The following is a 19,941-nucleotide window of genomic DNA, read 5'->3' as shown; positions in this document are numbered from 1 at the left end:
CTTGACAAGATCTCAGCCTCGTCGTATTCAGCTGCTATTGTGGGGTAGACAGCCGTCCAAGACATATGAACATGGCTGCAGGTACCCCAGAAATCTGATATTACCCGTACGAGCTGCGCAAGCCATGAACTTCACCTGTGGATACGCTTGCATTTCTAAGCTAGTAGTGGAATCTTCCGGTGCCCTTTGGAGTGTTGATCGCGAGCTGTACCGGCCGATCAAAACGTATGCGATCAGCGTTGCATCGATCATCACTCAAGTGCAATGAAGCTACCAAACAACATGGGGACCTATATCGGCACTGCCATGAACCTGGTGCCATTTTTGCGGTCACATCACACAAGCTCAGCCATCTGCCTTTCGCTCGTCGACACCAATCCCTTCAGCCTGTTTTCTTCACCTCCTCGGAAACCGATTGGGCTTTCCGCCGGCTTTCAAATCCGCAATCTTGACGAATCACTCGTCATAACAAAGAGGCTACTCCGTTATTCGGTCCACGAGGGATTAAGCTTCGCCTACGAACAGTCGATCACTGACAGATTTCATCGCGTCCTACTGTACCCATTTCAGGGCTTCGTTCTCGCGCCTGAAGTCTCCTAGGCTTCGCGATCGAGCTTGAAGTCTTCGTGTGAGCGACCATGAGCCTGTACATTGGCGGGTTGGCAAGTCTATAACAGTGTTTGGTACCGTAACCACCCCATGTCTCAGCACGTGAGCGTCTGTGTTTGAGGTGATCAACACCGTTTCCATCTGGATAATTGCCGCGTCACCAACCTAATTGTTGGATTGCACCATCCTTGATTGAGGGGTAATGCGAGATATCATCGCGGTCAGACCGGTCCGTGTTCACTATCACTCTCCTCACGGTGGCGGAGGTTTCGATCTTGGTCAATCAGACTGCACGAACGCGCTTTCATGCACAGGAAAATGTCTATGTGATGACGTGGGTTGCACCTGACTCCCGTACTTGAATTTATCCAGTACGCAGGTGCGCCTCGGACAGCCAGTGTTGTACATGACCCGGATACGAGGACCCAGGGATCAATGAGAGTGGACTGTTACATCACCTTTACACCTGGAGTAACGATGGCATTCTCGTCAAGGAATAGCTCCTCCGTCGTAAGCAATTCAGGCTACTTTGCACTTCACGATGACTAAAGGGCCGATGAACGGCCGTAAGCGATGTCTTCGCCTTTCTCGGAAGCCATATTTACTCGACCTTTGCATGTCCTATTTTGGCGCTCAACACAGCTAAAATAGGAAAAGACACCGCTGTCAAACGTTTTCAACACCCCTAGTTCAGAGCACGGTGAACCAACAGCAATGTCGCTGCGCTACCTGCTACGGCCTTTCGGGTGCGATCGTCGGCATGACAGCGCCGATCTCCAAGCCACAAGCCACAAAGCAGGCGCTACAGCGGTGCCAAGGTGACACCGTGGTAGAGTAATTAAGGTTAAGGATTCTCTTCCCGGGCCGCCGTCCACACTGTTTTGAACGCAGGGTGATGGGAGGGGCGCTTGTCGTTGCTGCTAATTCGGGTGGAACCCAGGGCTAATCCAAATCCAAACACCATGCGATACCCCTGTCCATTCAAACAGTGTACAACACGACGCATGCAACCTGCATGCACCAAATCCGTACCAGGTTATGAAATGCCAGTCACGCACTCTACTACCGGTATATTCTCCACCATCACTTTCCGGGTCTGCAAGCTATCTGCTTTAGTGCGAGATGACGATGATCTCAGCCAGCCAACTCAATCTCATGCCATCAAAATGGCGATTGAAAGCCGTGTTCAGCTCATAATTAATACGTAAGGCGCTACTAGTAGCTCTTGGGGATGAGAAAAGGTGTGTGTCTGTGTGGCATTGCGGAGCATTGGTCTGAAAAGATCTTCAAACATGCTACCGCCTTGTCCAAGCCGTCGCCGCGAGTAGTCAGAAACACTGACGCAGGGAAGCAAAGAAAAAATCACCCTGCCACCCGTCCACATGATCAACATAGGGACTGGAACTACTCAAGCGTTTGTGGGGTTCTCGGGGTTCTCGGGGTTCTCACAGTATCAAGAGTCCCTTCCCTATATGCTTCCCTCGATGCTCCATCTACATTGCTAAATAACGTCGACGAGTTGGTTCTCGCCCATAATGGCAACAAGTATGGATCGCAACTGCGCCTTGACGGACGACACCTTTGGTCCCTACGCCGGCGCTGAGTGCCGTGGCGGGTTCGACTTTACTCTCCTCTTTTCCGAGATCTTTCTCTCCATTATACCTTTGTCTTTGTTGATAGCTATTGTTCCCTTCAGGATCTACCAACTGTGGTGGAAGGAGACCAAGGTATCTAGGTCAACTCTATTATACACTAAGCTGGTATGTACTTCATCCCGAGCTTGACACTGAAGTGTCTAACAATTACACCACAGATAGCATGGGCCGTCTTCACTGGCTTCGAACTCGCCCTTCTCGTCGTTTGGTCGAACCGAACAGTCCGCAACAGTCGCGCTGAAATCCCTTCCGCTGCCATTAGCTTTGTCGGCGCATTGTTGCTGGGATGTCTTTCCTACGTGGAACATATGCGTACAATCCGCCCATCATTCCTCCTCACAGTATATCTCCTCTTCACAAGCATATTCGATATCGAACGTTCTCGCAGCTACGGACTCTCGCCAGAGCTCGAGCATGTTGCCACCGTCTTCGGACCACGTCTGGGGCTGAAGGTGTTCCTCGCTATAGTGGAAGCAAGAGACAAGCGCCGACACCTTCTGCCGGACTTCGCCAACAATCCCCCGGAGGCTACCAGTGGCATGTACAAGCGAGCGACTTTTTGGTGGCTGAACTCGCTGTTCAAAAAAGGATTCTCAACTACGTTGAGCATCGAAGACCTCTTTCAATTGGACAAACACCTACGAGCCGACTACTTGCATCATTTGCTTGGATCATCATGGGCAAGAGGTAGGTCATGATCACGTCTGAACATTTTTCGCTCACCCGCTAATGCCAGAGCTCATAGTCAAAAACATTGGTACCCACTCTCTCTTCGGAATGACACTGAGAAACCTGAAATGGTCTATATTGGCAGTCGTGCCACCCAGACTTTTCCTGATCGCCTTCAACTTTTGCCAACCCTTTTTGATCGAAAGGGCAGTCCTCTTCTCACAAGAAGAAGACACAGCGCAAACTTCAAACATCGGCTACGGACTGATCGGCGCATACATCGTTGTCTTCATCGGTATCGCAGTCAGTATATAACCGGGATAACATGTCGTGGACAGCTGCGCTAACCAACCCTGCAGGTTTCTACCGGCCAGTACATGCATCTAACGTTTCGATTTATCACCCAAATGCGAGGCGGTCTCATCTCGATGCTATACAACAAAGCGACAGAAGTCACATTGACGGACGTGGACGCTGCGTCTTCTATCACGCTCATGAGCGCTGATGTTGAGCGCATTGTTACCGGCATGGAGACTGGTCACGAGATATGGTCAAACACCCTAGAGATTACCCTTGCGATGTATCTTCTAGAACGACAGCTCGGCGCAGCATGCGCTATTCCTATTGGCGTTGCCGTCCTATCATTGCTCGGCTCGATAGCAGCCACCAGCTTGGTAATGCAACGTCAAGCACTTTGGCTTGAAGGTATAGAACGGCGTATCGCAGCGACTAACGCTATGCTCAACTCGATGAAGGGCGTCAAGATGGGCGGTCTCACTGAAGTGTTACGAGATGATCTTCAGAAGCTCCGAGTCGATGAGCTCAATATCTCCAAGAAGTTCAGGAAGCTCCTCATCTGGACTATGGGTTTCTGTAAGTCCTGTATCATGCACAAACTCCCCTCATTCACTGACTTTCGATAGCCTACATCTCGCCAATCGTGTCACCCATCTTGGCGTTTGCTGTCTTCTCAGTCATCGCACAAAACAGCGACGGCCAAAGCACACTGGACACCGCCACCGTCTTCACTTCCCTCTCGCTGTTCACACTCCTCACTGAGCCTCTAGGGTCTCTCATCATGGCACTTTCCTCGCTCATGGGAGGTGTGGGGTCGTTCAAGAGAATCCAGGATTTCTTGACACTAGCTCCGAGAGATGAGCAGCGCAGATTCCCTTCCATCTATGGTGGCAGCACAACGTCGTTGTTCGCAGGTGAGTCGATCAAGGGATCCGAAACTTCTCAAAAGAGCCGCGGCTCTGTTGAAGTGAAGGAGTTCAGCGCGCTCGGCTCTCAGGCTATCGTAATTGAGAACGGCTACTTCGGATGGGACCCGGTCAAGCAGCCCTCTGGTACCTTGCAGGACATCGACATGATCGTCCCACGCGGGAAGATTACCATGGTCGTGGGACCGGTAGGGTGTGGAAAGTCAACCCTGCTCAAAGCTGTGTTAGGAGAGCTGCCCGTCATGGGTGGCTCCCTGCAGGTGTCTTCCCTGCGGATCGCCTTGTGCGACCAAACCCCATGGCATGTGAACGGCACAGTGCAGGAGAGCATTATCGGTGCAGCAGTATTCGATCATCGGTGGTACTCATCGGTTGTTCGGAGCTGCGCGTTAGATGAAGACCTCCGGCAATTACCCCAGGGTGATCAAACCGAGATCGGCAGCAAGGGTATCGCATTGAGCGGAGGCCAGAGCCAACGAATTGTAAGACACACCAACACTCACCCCTCTTTTCATGATTGGACATTACTAACCACTGTACATTTCCAGGCGCTTGCCAGAGCAGTCTACGCCCAAAAAGACATCATCATCCTCGATGACTGCCTTAGTGGTCTCGATGGCCAGACCGAGAACCGCATCTGGCACAGCCTCTTCGGCTATGAGGGGCTATTGAAGCGATGCAGAACTACTGTTCTTGTTGCATCCTCATCAGCCAAACGTCTACCATACTGTGATCATATCGTCTCTCTCGACAACAACGGTAGCATCTCGGAACAAGGCCCCTTCGAGAAGCTAAGCAAGTCAGGAGGCTATGTATCAAGCTTTGATCTCGGACGCGTCGACTGGGACTACCGCCCAGAGAAGCATCTCTACGAAGAGCCGCCACGATACACTGAGCGTCAAGTCAGCGACACCCAGCTCACAGAGGACGACGTCCAAGCGGAAGCGAACCGCCGCACTGGAGACACAGCCATCTACCTCTACTACATCAGCACTGTGGGCTGGATCCCGACGATCATCTTCATCATCTCCATTGTCATCTTCATCTTCGGTATCTCGTTCCCAACAGTTTGGGTGAAGATGTGGGCGGAGTACAACGAGAACAACCCCAACGAGCGACTCGGCTACTGGCTGGGCATCTACGCTATGCTTGGTGGGCTTGCTCTCTTCTTCCTCATGGTCAGTTGCTGGCAGCTCATCATCACGATGGTGCCTCGTTCCGGTGTCACATTCCACAAGAAGCTGCTGGATACAGTGCTCGCATCGCCCATGTCCTTCTTCTCCACCACCGATACCGGAGTGACGCTCAATCGTTTCAGCCAAGATCTTATGTTGATCGACATGGAGCTGCCAGTCGCTGCACTGAACACCTTCGCCACTTTCGTTCTGGTCATCGGACAAATGGTTCTCATCGCCGTCGCGGCTCCCTACGCAGCGATCTCATTCCCTGTCGTCATTGTCGCAGTCTTCTTTGTACAGAAGTTCTACTTGCGCACGTCGCGTCAACTCCGCTTCCTCGATCTAGAAGCCAAGTCGCCGCTCTACACTCAGTTCAACGAGATACTGGAAGGCTTGGCGACTATTCGTGCCTTTGGATGGCAGAGTTTCGTCGAAGAGAAAGCCAAGGCGCTGCTTGACCGCAGCCAGCGTCCCTTCTACCTTCTCTTCGCGGCACAACGATGGCTGACGCTTGTCTTGGACCTCGTCGTTGCAGCTGTTGCCACCATTCTCATCGTCCTCGTCGTCACACTAAAGGGAAAGCTCAGCGCAGGATATGTCGGTGTTGCACTACTGAACGTCGTACTCTTCTCACAAAGCATCAAGCTGCTCATCTCTTTCTGGACTCAGCTAGAAACACATATCGGAAGTGTGGCTAGGATCAAGAACTTCACCACCGATGCCATCGCGGAAGACCATGAGAGCGAAGATCACATTCCCGCTCCCAACTGGCCAAGCGCAGGCAAGATCGAGTTCAGAAGCATCGAAGCATACCACCGACCCGGTGAGCCCGTCATCTCAAACTTCTCACTCTCCATCAACCCTGGTGAGAAGGTCGCCATCGTTGGTCGCACCGGTAGTGGAAAGTCGTCGCTAGTGCTATCACTCTTCCGCATGGTCGAGCTCTCGTCTGGCAGCATTACCATCGACTCCGTCCCTCTTACCCGCATTCCTCGTCAAACCATCCGCAGTCGCCTCATCGGCCTACCTCAGGACGCGTACCTACTGCCCGGCTCGATCCGCCTTAACGCCGATCCTTTGAGAGAGTCGAATGACAAGGCCATCATGGCCGCGCTGAAAGACGTCCAGCTCTGGGACATCATTGTGTCTAAGGGCGATGTCGACAAGTACGCGCATCCGCTAGATGTCGAGGTTGAAGACCTCCACTTCTCGCACGGACAGCGCCAGCTCTTCTGCTTAGCGCGCGCCATGCTCAAGAAGGACAAGTCCACCGTGGTCGTCATGGACGAGGCCACCAGCAAGTAAGTCATCGTACATCCCATCCCACCCTCTCAATACTAACAACGACGCTTAGTCTCGATGCTGCAAGCGACGCCCATGTCCAACGCCTTCTTCGCTCTCGCTTCCCACACCACACCCTCATTACCGTCGCGCACAAGCTCGACACCATCCTCGACTTCGACAAGGTCGTCGTCATGAACAAGGGCCAGCTCGTCGAGTACGGCTGCCCGCACAAGCTGTTGGACCGCCAAGGAAGCTGGTTCAAGAGCCTATACGAGGATACCGCACGAGGAGGAGACGTAGAGGACGACGATGATGATGACGCGATAAACAACGTGTCGCGATAGACACAAAACTGGACTTATACATAATGATAATGGGGTGATGAGTCTTTTCTTTGCACATATCTCTGCGGGTATACAAAACATTTCCTCCTGTCATCACATCGGAGCCAAAAGGCGTTGGGGCATAGCAGACTGTGTTTATTTATTTCCACCTCTATATTTATGAAGAAGTCAAGAGGTCTTCATGGTATCACACTTCCATAATATATACTATCATACACCAAATCCTCCACATGAATCAAGTCGCACGTGAAAGCTCCACCACAACCTCCTGGCCTTGGTTCCTGAAGCCTTGTATCAACCAATTCTTGATACCGGCGATGACATTCTCGGGGTTGCCATCGACAGTGTATGCCGCCACCATGTCGCTCTTGATGTACACCAGACGGAGGTGCTTCAGCGACTTGTTGTCCAAGATAGATTTCATCCCGTACTTTCGAACAATATCCGCAACCGACCTCGTCACCCTTCTCTTAGCCCTCTCAGGATCCACCCGTTCTAACTCTTGAAGCTGTCGCTCACCAAACATGGAATCTGTAACCATAGAGGTATGCAAGGTGAAATCCATCTCTTGTAGCTCAGGTAGACTTGAAGCGAGAGCGAGATACGGGTTCGAATGGCGGTTGTCGGTGATGCCGGAGAACCAGTGAAAGCCATTCATGTTGACCTTGAGGATGTTCTTGTCGAGATCGGGGAGAGACTTCAACATTTCGCCTATGAAGTAGGTGTCTGTGGTAGAGGCGACCGTGAACGTCAAGAGGCGGATGTAGGGAAGGACGGTGTTTTTCCATTCTCCTTCTTTGTCGGCGTTGAAAGTGATGCCTTTAAGGAACTGGGGGCGACCGGGATTGGCTTCTGGTGTACTAGACTCGGCGGCGATGTCGACGGTGAAAGGGCCTAAAGAGATGGCATGGTTAGAGTTGGTGGATACAATGAGAGGAGGGAAGTTCTTTACCATTGCAAAGGATCTGCCAGACGGCGACGTTGGCGTCATCGGGTACACGGACATGAGCTAATCCGTGGACTTGAAGGTTGCCAGTGATGTTGGGGTTGTTGGAGCTAGACATGATGATTGTGTGTGTAGCTTCTGGGTGGTGGTTCAGATATAGGAAGGAAGATGATAATATAGCGAGGTATGCCAGGCGGTGGAGTGTTGAAGTATAGGTAAGGAATCCAAGTCTAGTGGTGGTAAAGGATCCTTATATATGGCCATAGTTCGAGACGCTGCCATATTGTGCTCACCTGCCATGATGCCCGTGTGACACACGCGTTTGCTCGAGGTGAAGGAGAAGGCCAAGTCGAAAGCGAAGAGGAGACTGATGACGCGATCGATATATGACCAACGGAGCCATGTCGGGTGTAGTTGAGAGTGTGAGAGCGATGGTCCACTGGCAAACGCACACTTGAGCGCTCTTTATACCCGACTTGATCAGCAATTGCGTCCAGTGTGCTCATGAGGCTCTATCAGTGTATTAAAGAAGACGTCAGAAGCCACTTGCATGTGACAAAACTCTCTCATTACCGTTTGTATCCTCATTCACGTCAAGTCAGGGGACTACATCAGGCCCAGTTTGACGTAGGATCGGTGCGGCAGCGTTCCAAAGAAAATGATGCATGCGGCTGACTATAGCAAACGCCCTGAGAAAGCCAGGTATCCACTGATGTCCGAGTCTCGGTCGAGGCTCCGTCTGATATTACGACAAATCTTGCATTGAGAGGACTGTGATTTTGAGACATGGCAAAGTGAGGGATGTGTGCGAAAAATGATCCGAGTCGAATGCGTTCTTCGGGTGTCAATGTCGGTCCCTTCAAACGAACAATCGATAATTACCGAAACTATTTCAGCAATAAACTTTGGGCCGGACAGGATGTTGATGTATGGTGTTGTTCGCAGAGTAATCAAGACGGGCGGCGGGGCATTATCTGACCGGCTAAACTTCGCTGCTGACATAAACCCGGCCGTGTCTGTGACGCGACACGACACTCGGCGTTGGAAGGATCGTCGGAATGCCCAGAGTAATCGCGGACCCGTTTCACAGCCCCGGGGCCGTCGCATGTCCCAGGGCGCGCTCTACACACTCATGAACACCCTCACGATGATATCCAGCTAACGATAGGTATCACTGACTTTTGCAGCTTGCTCCTTGCGTCCTTTCTCTTTGTTACCGTCGCGCCATTGGCATGCGCGTCAGCCACATACCCGCCCCCCTTCGTTCCTCCCGCCGTACGTCCACGAGCTATCGCAATGGCATTACAATTGGGTTCGCCGCGAGAATCCCTAGAAGAAGATGAAGCCCTCTTGACCCCGACAGAACCGGCCTTCCTGCCACCACAAAAACCGACCAAGAAGCCATGGGTACTCCTCGTAGTGCTCATCTTCATCATCGTCGCAGTCGTCGATGTGGGTGCCTACCTTGCCGAGCCACCTCTGACACGTCTATTTGAGGAGAATCTATGTCTCAAGTACTACCGCGAACAAGACCCTTCGGTGATCGATGGCGACGGAAGCATACCAGAGCAGCTGTGCAAGGTGGATATGGTGCAGCAGAGACTCGCGACCATTTTTGGCTGGCAGGACATGTTCAGCGCGATACCGGGCATTCTTTTGGCTGTACCATATGGCACCTGGGCAGACAAAGTAGGGCGGAAGTGGATCGTCACAGCAAGCTTGGTCGGGTTGGACCTTGCCTTCGTCTGGGTGATGATAATAAGTAAGACGGCATTGCACGAATCTTGTATATATGCTAACGTATGGGTAGCCTACTTCAATTCTCTCCCTTTACAGCTGATGTGGTTCTCGAGCGCCTTCACGATCATCGGCGGCGGTCCAATCGTAGCCATGGCTATCGGTGTAACAATGATCTCCGACATTGTGCCTCCAGAAAAGCGAACGACGGTCTTCCTATACCTGACGGCCTGTGTCCTTGTTGCGGAAATGCTGGCACCGATAATGGCAGCGAGGCTGATGGAGAGCGGGAACTGGCTGCCTCTGCTATTGTCACTAGCGATACAGCTCATGGGGGTTGTTGTGGCTCTGTTCATCCCCGAGACGCTGCACCTGCGCGATCTGCCTGAACCCAAGGACAGCGGAGACCAGGTCTTCGAGCTACAGCCCACGCCTACAACCAGCCACTTTTCGCTGCGAGCACAACTCCGCAACTTCCAGGATGCAGTGCACTTCCTGAGAAGCGATTGGACCTTGAGCCTGGTCGTCCTTACGTTCTTGGCCAATAGACTGGGCAGACAGTGCATCTCGCTCTTGGTCCGTTATGCTTCGAAGCGTTACAACTGGGAGATCAAGAAAGCCGCCTACTTGCTCTCATTCCGCGCAGCCACCAACTTGGTGGCTGTCACTATCTTGATCCCACTAGCAAACTTCTTTCTCTTGAAGAAGCTGCGATTCCCTGCACACTGGGCCGATCTCTGGATCGCACGCGGATCCATAGCTTTTACTACCATTGCCTTCTTCGTCATGGGTATTGCCGCACATCCTTCACTTCTGATCATTGGGCTTCTCATTTACAACATGGGAACTGGTTACACCGCTGCAATGCGATCCGTTTCCATTCATGTTGTGGGCGGTCAGTCGAGTCCTGATATTGGCAAGCTCATGAGCACCATTGCGATTGCAGAAAGTATTGGCGCCATGATCGCGGGCCCACTGCTGAGCGAGCTGTTCCAGGTGGGTATTGGTCTCGGCGGCGCCTGGCTTGGTTTGCCTTTCTTGACCTCCGTTATGGTATTCGCGTTCATGACTGTTGTGACGAATTATATTGACGTGGGGGATAAAGAGCCGTCTTATGTGCCGGTGCATGACGAGGACGAGGAAGAGATACGCACGAGTGCGCTGGACCATGAGGAACTCGCCAGGCATAGAGACCTGCCATGATCTTGATATACAGACAGACTGCCTGGCCCATATTTAGACAATTCGACTTCTCATGCGCGATCGCGAAGGCTTTCTTTTCCATTTGGGGCGCATGTCATCTTATCAAGATAGTAAGATTTTCCCAGGAAGGCGCGTTCCAGAGACAGCGGTATCTCCTGCCATGCGAGGCCTCAAGTCGCCGCTGCTTCCTCAGCATAAGCAGTAACGCGCAAGACTGCAACTGCCGCAACAACATTTGGCTGTTGTGTCTCTCTTCCCTCGTGTTCGAATGCATCACCTCTCATACCATACCGTTGGTCGTGCTTCATTACCGCTGTTTCTGCTACATGCCGTCAACACGTCTTTAGCACTGCTTCGCTAAGTTGGCCACACCCTCTTACTCCACTACTCCAGCAACCACAGTTTTATCCTGCCACTCCGATGCTTGCTCGTGCGAATAGCGATGCAGGTACCCGACTCCGCCGGTCTAAGTCTGCCTCGACCGTCCACAAACGTCCCACTTCCATCGCCGAACCGCTGGATCTAGATGCGATCAAACAGCAGGCCCTGGCTGCAGCCACTGCTGCCTTTGCTCGTGCGCAGGCTCAAGATGCGGCAGACCGTAATGCAAAACGCAGTGTCGAGCTGGCGAGATCGAAGAGCAACGCCAGCCGCAAGTCTCTCACCTCCCAGGGCAGCCACTTTCCTCCTCGCGACTCGAGCTTCCGGTCTTTGCAGCGTCCGACGGCCGAGCAGACGAGAAGTGCTCAACGCCTGTCTCAAGCTTCAGCAGACTCTACGGAACAGAACACAGAGCAATTCCCGCCCTTCTATCCTACTCCCAGCGTTCATGGGTCGCTTTCCATACCGCGATATCTATCGACGCAGCCTTCGATAACGTTCAGCGAAAATGCTAGACCTAGTTCCCAACCGAAGTCATTCAGGCAGAGTGCTTCATCCTCAATTACCTCGCAGCAGATACGGAAGGCGCGTTCCATGTACTACGCAAGCAGTGTTCAGACGGGATCACCGATTGCTCGGCCGCCGTCCAAGTATCTTACAACACCACCTGTAGCAAGCATCAGCCCGGTATCAGAACCCTCGCCCATACCTCTACCCTCTCGAACGATTCGGCCGTCACCACTGGCAGGCCCGCGCATGCCGGTCACAGTCGGACCTGACACTACGCTTGACAAAGTACGAGATGAGTATCTACAAGACTTCCAGCAGAAGGCGGTGAAGCACAAGCCGTCGATGTTTCTAGCGCCCTTCAAGAAACGACAAGACAAAGGAAATGATAAGGGCAAGCGTGTCGCGTCGGAAGCGCAATCGTTCTCTACGAATTATCAGCAAACACCCGACGAGTCGACGGTGGATCTTGCTTTGAGCGACTTGGTGCCACCCCAGGGAATCAAGGAAAAGAGATCGTTTTCTGGCTCCCTCAAAAGCAAGATCAAGAAGGTCTTTCGGCGCACGTCGGGCAAGTCGACCATTCTTCCTGTTCAGCAGATCGATGCCAGCCGTGACTACTTCCATACTGCGCACTACAGTCCGCCCACTGCGAAAGAAGGACTCAGTATTCCCCCGCCTAACGAAGAAACATTGAAACGCATTCGTGCTCGGACACCGTCACTTGAAGGCGCTTACCCCGCATTTCTACGATCTGGATCCAGAAGCAACAGCACTGGAAGTGCACGGAGTAACCGGAGTCTTCACAGCGAAGCTAATGCTGCGAACGTATCAGCTTCTCGAGTTACAAGTTGGGGAACTACTACCACCAGCGACACGCTGACACAACGTGCCATGAAGCGAATGACCGTTATCCATGAGTCTAAAGATAGCATTGGGAGCGAGGCAGACCGTGCGGCATCTACAAGTGCTTCGAGAAGGAAGTCTCTGCCTCTCCCACCTCTCGCCGCTTTCCGCGATCCCATGCCCATGGAGATCCTCACTGAAGAGTCACTTACGCCTGTCGATCCCAAACGCGTCTTTTCTGCATTGATGAAAGAGATAGGATCGTCGAAATCACAAAAGTCTTCAAGCCCGGCCAAACGAACACCGGGCGCAGAAAGCGATGTTTTTGAGTCCAGCACTACCAAGCTGTTCTCTCATACACGAGAGTTGCATTCCAGTGGAAGTCGAAACCTTCGTAGCAGTATCGATCTAGAACAGCGACCACCATCACGACGACCGGCCACGTCCCAAAGCACTCAGAGCAAGACCAGCACGATCAGATCTTTTGGACGGGCGATCAGATCCACCATCCGCACAGTCACACCCATCGGACAACATTCATCTCCTGATCCAGGCCCTACCAGTCGTGTCGATGGCACGAAAGGAGTACATCGAAGAGAGGAAACGATGCCTTCGTCGGGCAGCACGCCTGAGTCTGATGATACACAGACCGATAGTGATGGAGCTGAGCGCAATTGCGCCGTCCAGATGTTTACTCCAACGACATCGCAAATTGAGAAGCGTGTAGAGAGAGCTAAAGACCGTTGGAAGACTCCTCTGGATGGGGCAGAGCACGTCCAGTTCCCGCGTGAAACTGGCAGAACTTACGATGTCGCATCGTTTGTTCAACGGACTGATAACTTCACAAAACCGGCTGTTCAAGATGACAAAGAAGCTGCATCGGGCGCTCGTGGCACGGTTGGTCAATTCCCACGGAGACTGCCCGTTTCGCCCAGAGTATCCGTGTCACCAGCTTCTCACACTTTCATGACGCCAATGTCTCCCAGCATCTATTCACGGAATACAGATGGCGTCAGCATCCTTCCTAATGACAGTGTCATATCTTTCGGAGGGCCTGGTGAGGTTGAGCAATCTCAGGACGGCGGCTCAGCAGTCGTTTCAACCAGTCGATCAATTAGGAGCTACGTGGTAGGCACGCCTTCTCCCCATCGGCGCGAACCTACTCGAACTAGTCGTGACTGGAGAGCTTGGCTGTCGCATGAGATCTCTGGTATGGAGCTCACCAGTCAAGAAGATCTGAGGATTCATGATCGGTATACCACTCCATCAAAGAAAGTCAGGCCAGATTCGAGCCGTACATCACATACAGAACACGAAGACACGACGGTTGTCCTTAGGAGATCGCTTGATATTTCCACGCCGCGACCGCATGCCGAGGATACAAATGAGAATACTGAATTGACTGTTACTCGCGCAGAAGATCTCAAGCGTCGCGATGACGATGGCGCACGTGCTGCGACGTCAGACGCGGAGAGGTCTTCGTCGCACATCAGCACTCGCGACGGCAATCATACCCCACTTCGACAGATTGGTGATACTAAGAAGCTCATCAAACACTCTCAGCCGGGATCAAGGCCTCTTCCGAACAGGCAACATCTACTGTCAACGCCCGAAGGCCACGCATCTAGATCGCGCCCGACTTTTGAAACGCCAGAACTGCCTTCAAGAAATGACCGGTTCTCTTTCCTTGATACTGATCGGCGCGCCAGTAGCAACGTCCTTGGATTGGCTACTGAGATCAATTTGCCGGGCAAATCCCAATCCTCGCCCAAGTCGACACCTGATCCAAAAGCTACTACCAATACATCTGCCCCAGCCACCAACGAAACAACACAGCGTGTACCAATCACCACCCTAAAGAGGAGCCCCGCGCGGAAGGAGAACGTCACTCCTCCATCCCTTCGTAATCAAAAAATTTCCACCATCTCCCCGCTAGGTCTATCAACGCGACCAAACTCCCAGCAGCTACTGTGTACGCCCCGCCGTAACTCACCGAGCACCAACGTTCACACCCTTGAAACACCCTCAGCAAAGAAGAATACCAGCTCAGCAGAAATAGTAACGCCCCTCCGTCCTCGTATCCGCGCAACGTTACGGCCCATGTCCCCTGAGAAACTCGCTCGTAGACCGCGAAGCGCCTTCGACCTCCGCGGCACCAACAACACAGGTCGCCCTACTGTCATAGACTTGGAAAACTACTCTCCACTTCCTGGCTCAGAGCTCCGCCGTCCAGCACTAACACTGAAAACTTCGACCAGCTCGTTGGCTATGAGTAAGGAACCGTATCCCGAGACCAGGGTTTCTGTTGGGAGGGGTATTGAGAGTGTGCTTGGTGGTGAAAGCCCTGGGAACGGAGGCAGGGATGGCAATGTAACGCCAGGTCAGCGGATGGCAGACAAGTTCCTCAGGCAGAGAAAGAGTGAGAACGCATTGTCGCCAGGTGGAAGCGCGGGAAAGCAGAGTCTGAGGGGCGGGTTGGTGTTGGTTAGGGAGGATACGCCAGCGTTCTTGTGACCATACTGTTATCTAGAGATATGTGTATCGCGACAGGGATATGGCGATGGGACTCTTTGGATACACGTAAGGGTGGATATGCATGACATGGGGGTGGGTAATTGGATGGTCTTGGATGGGATTGGGAGGCCTTTGGGCGGTGTTGTTGTTCGGTTAGCTACTTGGTATGGTATATGCCCGGTATCTTGTAGTTTTGCTGGTATCAATGCAGTTACATCTTTACTGTTTCACATGTACCTCCGCACATCTTGGGAATTACATATACACAATGACAGGGTATTTTACTACAAAGGAAAAACGCTGATGTTGAATCCACCTCTTCTCATTTCATCGCACACCATCACAACAACTCCCCCTCCTCATCCAACCCCCCTTCATCCTCTTCCTCCTCGAAATCCATATCCGCCGCCGCCTCGTCCGCCTTTCTCTGCACCTCCTTCAACCCACTCATCTCCTCAACCCAGCCCCTCTCATTCAACGCCCTAGCCACAAACTCCCACGGATCCTTATTATACGCCTCAAGCACCCTATCGCTACACGCTGAGCAGCAGTCGTAGGGTTTACCTTCGACTTGCAGGTTCGAGAAGGTGGATAGGTAGCCTCTTATTGTGTGGGGTATCGTACCGAGGGGATGTTGGAAGGGTGGTGGTAGGGCTGGGTGTGACGGTGCGGGTGCGGGGGGAGTGTTGTTTTTGGGTTGGACAGACGGGGGTGCTGCGCGGGCTTGGGAGGGGTGTTGGAGAATGGACATGAGGAGTTCGACGAGGAGGGAGGAGGCGAGGGGGGCGACGCCCGGGCGGGTTACGGTGCATTGTTGGTCGAGGGTTGCGTTGCTTAGGGACTGTTTTATTGGGGTTAGCGGTGTGAATCTAGTAGTATGGGATAAGGGAACTTACATCTGCGGGTGCGACAACGTCGTTGCAGAAGTAACATCCTAGTTCTACTTCTCCCCTTCCTTCTTGCGTTGTCTTCAGGCCGTGGCGCATGACTACGTAGGTGTCGAAGCCTAGTGCGGCGTTGAGGACGATCTTCCCGTAGGCTTTGCCCATGACCGTTGGCAGCCATCTACTCTCTCGTGTGTCCATGAGCAGGAAGATGGCGTCGTGTTCGCGGATGAGCTGCTGTAACTTCTCAAACTCGGCCTTTGTCTTTGCGCTATCGGTCATCGGGTGACCCAGCATCGGTACCTCCATGACATGCCCTTGAGCATCGACACCTGGATATATCTCCTGTAGAGCCTCTGCCGCTCTTTCGGCCTTCTTTGCGCCGCCTTGTAGACAGTCGTTGAAGTTGAAGAGAGGCTGTCGTACGGGGTTGGAGAAGCTGACTGTGGCGTTGTCGATGAATGTGATCTTCCTTACGCCCCAGCCCATCAGCGTTCTTGAGACGTAGGTGCCTAATGTTCCCGCTCCGAGCAACAGACACTTGCAGTTCTTGATGACGTCCAGGTCGATGGTGGGAGCTATCCGCCACTTGATCAGCTTGAGGTTGAGATCCACAGCCTGATCTGCTAGTTTGCGTTCGTCCATGTATTCAGAGAGGTCCACGTTGCGCGATGTCAGCTTGCCTGATTCTGTCCGTTCCCAGCCCGTTACCTTGGGTAACTTGGGTGTCTGTGGGCGAGTGTCTGGTGTTTCGGACGTCGGCGCTGCCTCGGGTATTGGGTCTGATCGTAGCTGTAGGATCAACGAGTTGGAGTGGTCACGTCGTGTGTGGGTGTCGCGATAACACATGATTTGAGCGTCGTTTAGGTGCCACCGATTTCGCATCAGCACGAGCAGGTTGCGAAGGGGCCAGCCGGGGTTGGTTTCGTATGTGGAGGGGTCGGCGAAACATATGAAGCGATCTTTGCTATCCACCTTGTCGAAGAAGCCCTTCTCGTAGGCCTCCAGTCTGCCTATAGACCATGTGTATCCAAATTCTTCCAAGGGTGAGACGGGCGTTTTTGGCCTCTCCTCTGGATCTCCGCCACCTTGTATGCGCTTGGCTAGAAAGAAGCCTCGTTGACGGACGTCTGAGCTGTATCGCCACGTCTGCACCGCGTCTACCAAGTATGTAGTCTCCCTAGAGTGTAGCCTTGTTGCCTCCCCAATCTGCTTCCACGGTGGATCTGACTGTATGGCGGGGAAGCCAAAGTGATATGTGAACTTGTACTTCTTGAGGTTGGCGAAGATGATGGCGGTGAAGGAGGAGAGGAGGGAGGGGCATTCGTATATCGAGCCGTCGTGGATGGCGTCCCATATCTATGCCGCGTCAGCTTTGATCGCAGGGGGAGATGATGGACGTACTGTTTGGGCGCATCGTTCGAGTATGGCGGCGCGATCGAGACTTTTGTAGTCTTCTATGGTGTTGCAGTTCTTGATGATGCCTTCGGCGCGGCAGAATGTGGGAGGGGTATCGTCCGATGTCAGCGCATTCGGATGTATCTGTACTCGCATCGATCGCGACGAGTGCTCTCCAGGACGGACTTCGTACAGCCCGAGCACCTTACGCGCGGAATCGTCGAGTTTGTCATGGTTGATTTTGATGTGTGCGAGTGCGGCATAGAACTGGACGTCGACATCACTCAGCCAGGGCGCAAACTTGAGGGTGGACATGGTGGTGGTATTGGAAGTGGTAATAGTAGGTGGTGGGGTCGCGATGAGACGGAGTGAGGATGCGTGGCGAGGCGGAGTTGTAGTATGCAGGGGATGTGTCCTAGCAGGCGATGATGATGGCAGTCATACGCAAAAGGAATACACGTGCAGCTGTCAAGGGCGCCCGCATGTGACAGTGAATGTCCCAGTGATGCTGAGGCAGCCGCACGCTTCACCCCGCGCGCCGTCATGGGTCCAGCCCGGGAGTCTTGGGCGAGGCCCCGCCACGCTAGACGCGTTCCTGCAGCCGACCACGCGCCTAGCCGCTGTTAGCAACCCGAGATTCGGTCCACGAGTCTGCCCTTGCTGTTCCCAGGTTACAGCACATTCGGACGACATCTATCGCTATGCTTATTGGATTGTGCGGAGGCAAGCACCGTCCGAGATTACACGAGACGAGGCTGACAGAGCACAGGAATATGCGCGGGCAAGTCGTCGATAGCTTCGTACCTCGTCGAGGAGCACCACTTCACCCGCCTACGCCTGGCCCGAACTGCTGAGACGCCTCCAGAGGAGAAATCAGCTTCCAACACACGTGTGCCTTCGCCGGTCAAGTCGTCCGTAGACGCACAGCATACCTTCCCGAACGTCGATTCGCTACTCGACTTCGTCACGCTGAGATGGAGAGAACGATTCGTTACAACGGACATATGGGACGAAACGGTGGTTGATGCCCTCCTCAGGCGTCCTTTCTTCCTCCTCGTCAGCGTCGACGCGCCTGTCAGTGTACGCTGGCAGCGGTTCAAGGCCCGATGTGCTGCCACGGACCACACACCGCCTACTCTCGAGGAGTTCGTTCTACGCAACGACAAACACTTGTTTGCTCCCAGAACAGGTCTAAGCGCCCTCTGCCAGAGAGCACAGCTGAAACTACTCAACTCGTCGTCCGACATGGCTTCCCTGCGTAGTGCCATACTCTTCCTGGACCTCATGGACGAGGCCCGTGTACGGCCAAGCTGGGATCAATACTTTATGCAGTTGGCAGACCTGGCAGCGCGCAGGAGCAACTGCATGAAGCGACGAGTCGGTTGCTGCATAGTACGCGAGAAGCGTGTGATTAGTACCGGGTACAACGGTACCCCACGTGGCATGACCAACTGCAACGAGGGCGGATGTACGCTCACACTCGGGAATCCCCACGACACAGACTAACAACATACAGGCCCCCGCTGCAACAACGCCGCACAGGGAGGTGTTGGCCTTTCCACCTGCCTCTGCCTGCACGCCGAAGAAAACGCCCTCCTCGAAGCCGGCCGCGACCGCATCGGCGAGAACGCCATCCTATACTGCAACACATGCCCCTGCTTGACCTGCAGCGTCAAGATAACACAAGTTGGTATCAGCGAGGTCGTTTATAACCAAGGCTACCTCGTGGACGACCAGACGGCCAAGATCTTTACTGAGAGCGGCGTCAAGCTGCGCCAGTTCTCGCCGCCTGCGGACGGACTGGTAGATCTGAGCATCGGCGTGGGCGCAGACAAGCAGGAAGAAGACAAGGCAGAGGATGCCAGAGAACTATTCGATGACATGAACTTCCTGCAACCTGTGGACAATTAAAACAAGCTGTCGGGACAGACAAGGCAGATAGAAACCAAATTGTCCGACCCGCATGTAGTCAGATGGGAACGGCTGTTGGCGCGTGGTGGCGCATGGCGGCGTTGCTCAAGACCAACGCCTCACGAGGTGCGACCGCATGTCAAAGGCCACTACATGTCTTGGGCAACGACATTATGCTAGTTCCGGCGCCTTCAGACCTTCTGTTGGTCGCCAATTGCGATGCGCATCGTTCCAACTTCGACAAGCTAGAGTTGGCGTTCGGGTACCGACGATGAAGGGATAGCTACAAGAAGGGCTGGCCATAGCACAGCCTTGCCGGGCAACACCGCCACGACCGCACACGCGACTGTCAGCAATGGTTCGGTTCGCCCGCGTGGCCCTTCTCATATTAACAACCTCAAAGACGCGCAATACTTAGACTTCGCATTCGGCCCATGACGTTTGACCTTGAGTTCCGTAACCCGTGTTGCTGACTTCTCATTTCCCCGCCTCAACAGTACCCTGAAGTTTAACAAGCTTCGGCCCGCTTGGTCGGGATGAACTTGGGCCTGATGACGCGCCCACGCGGCGCGGTACCAACACTGTCACTATCACAGTCACCGCCATGCGATAGCTACACAACTCTTTCGTAAAGCGCTTTACGAAGACGTAC

At 53.3% G+C, this 19,941-nt stretch overlaps 6 protein-coding genes across 6 annotated transcripts; 4 read left to right on the top strand and 2 right to left on the bottom strand.

Moving 5' to 3' along the window:
* Positions 1–2,156: 2,156 nt before the first annotated feature.
* J4E84_009188 (uncharacterized protein) lies at positions 2,157–6,962 on the top strand (the record flags this gene model as incomplete). The annotated part of the gene is made up of 7 exons (XM_049391751.1): positions 2,157–2,369; positions 2,423–2,951; positions 3,010–3,236; positions 3,293–3,806; positions 3,857–4,638; positions 4,705–6,635; positions 6,689–6,962. The coding sequence occupies 7 exons, from the start codon at positions 2,157–2,159 to the stop codon at positions 6,960–6,962; spliced, it is 4,470 nt and encodes a 1,489-aa protein (XP_049240616.1).
* Positions 6,963–7,197: 235 nt separating this feature from the next.
* J4E84_009187 (uncharacterized protein) lies at positions 7,198–8,026 on the bottom strand (the record flags this gene model as incomplete). The annotated part of the gene is made up of 2 exons (XM_049391750.1): positions 7,198–7,856; positions 7,915–8,026. The coding sequence occupies 2 exons, from the start codon at positions 8,024–8,026 to the stop codon at positions 7,198–7,200; spliced, it is 771 nt and encodes a 256-aa protein (XP_049240615.1).
* A 1,178-nt stretch (positions 8,027–9,204) lies between these two features.
* Positions 9,205–10,848, top strand: J4E84_009186 (uncharacterized protein; the record flags this gene model as incomplete). Its single annotated transcript, XM_049391749.1, has 2 exons — positions 9,205–9,670; positions 9,719–10,848. 2 exons carry the CDS (start codon positions 9,205–9,207, stop codon positions 10,846–10,848), a joined length of 1,596 nt encoding a protein of 531 aa, XP_049240614.1.
* Positions 10,849–11,268: 420 nt separating this feature from the next.
* On the top strand, positions 11,269–15,096 carry J4E84_009185 (uncharacterized protein; the record flags this gene model as incomplete). Its single annotated transcript, XM_049391748.1, has 1 exon — positions 11,269–15,096. One exon carries the CDS (start codon positions 11,269–11,271, stop codon positions 15,094–15,096), a length of 3,828 nt encoding a protein of 1,275 aa, XP_049240613.1.
* Positions 15,097–15,436: 340 nt separating this feature from the next.
* J4E84_009184 (uncharacterized protein) lies at positions 15,437–17,693 on the bottom strand (the record flags this gene model as incomplete). The annotated part of the gene is made up of 3 exons (XM_049391747.1): positions 15,437–15,937; positions 15,993–17,339; positions 17,385–17,693. 3 exons carry the CDS (start codon positions 17,691–17,693, stop codon positions 15,437–15,439), a joined length of 2,157 nt encoding a protein of 718 aa, XP_049240612.1.
* A 228-nt stretch (positions 17,694–17,921) lies between these two features.
* J4E84_009183 (uncharacterized protein) lies at positions 17,922–19,289 on the top strand (the record flags this gene model as incomplete). Its single annotated transcript, XM_049391746.1, has 3 exons — positions 17,922–17,925; positions 18,148–18,846; positions 18,895–19,289. The coding sequence occupies 3 exons, from the start codon at positions 17,922–17,924 to the stop codon at positions 19,287–19,289; spliced, it is 1,098 nt and encodes a 365-aa protein (XP_049240611.1).
* Positions 19,290–19,941: the final 652 nt, after the last annotated feature.

The sequence above is a fragment of the Alternaria hordeiaustralica genome (genome assembly GCF_023758085.1).
Source record: "Alternaria hordeiaustralica strain BMP 2776 chromosome Unknown scaffold_26, whole genome shotgun sequence".
NCBI classification, from domain to species: domain Eukaryota; kingdom Fungi; phylum Ascomycota; class Dothideomycetes; order Pleosporales; family Pleosporaceae; genus Alternaria; species Alternaria hordeiaustralica.
Note: the sequence above shows the minus strand (reverse complement) of the source record. Positions and strands in the feature narration are given on the sequence as shown.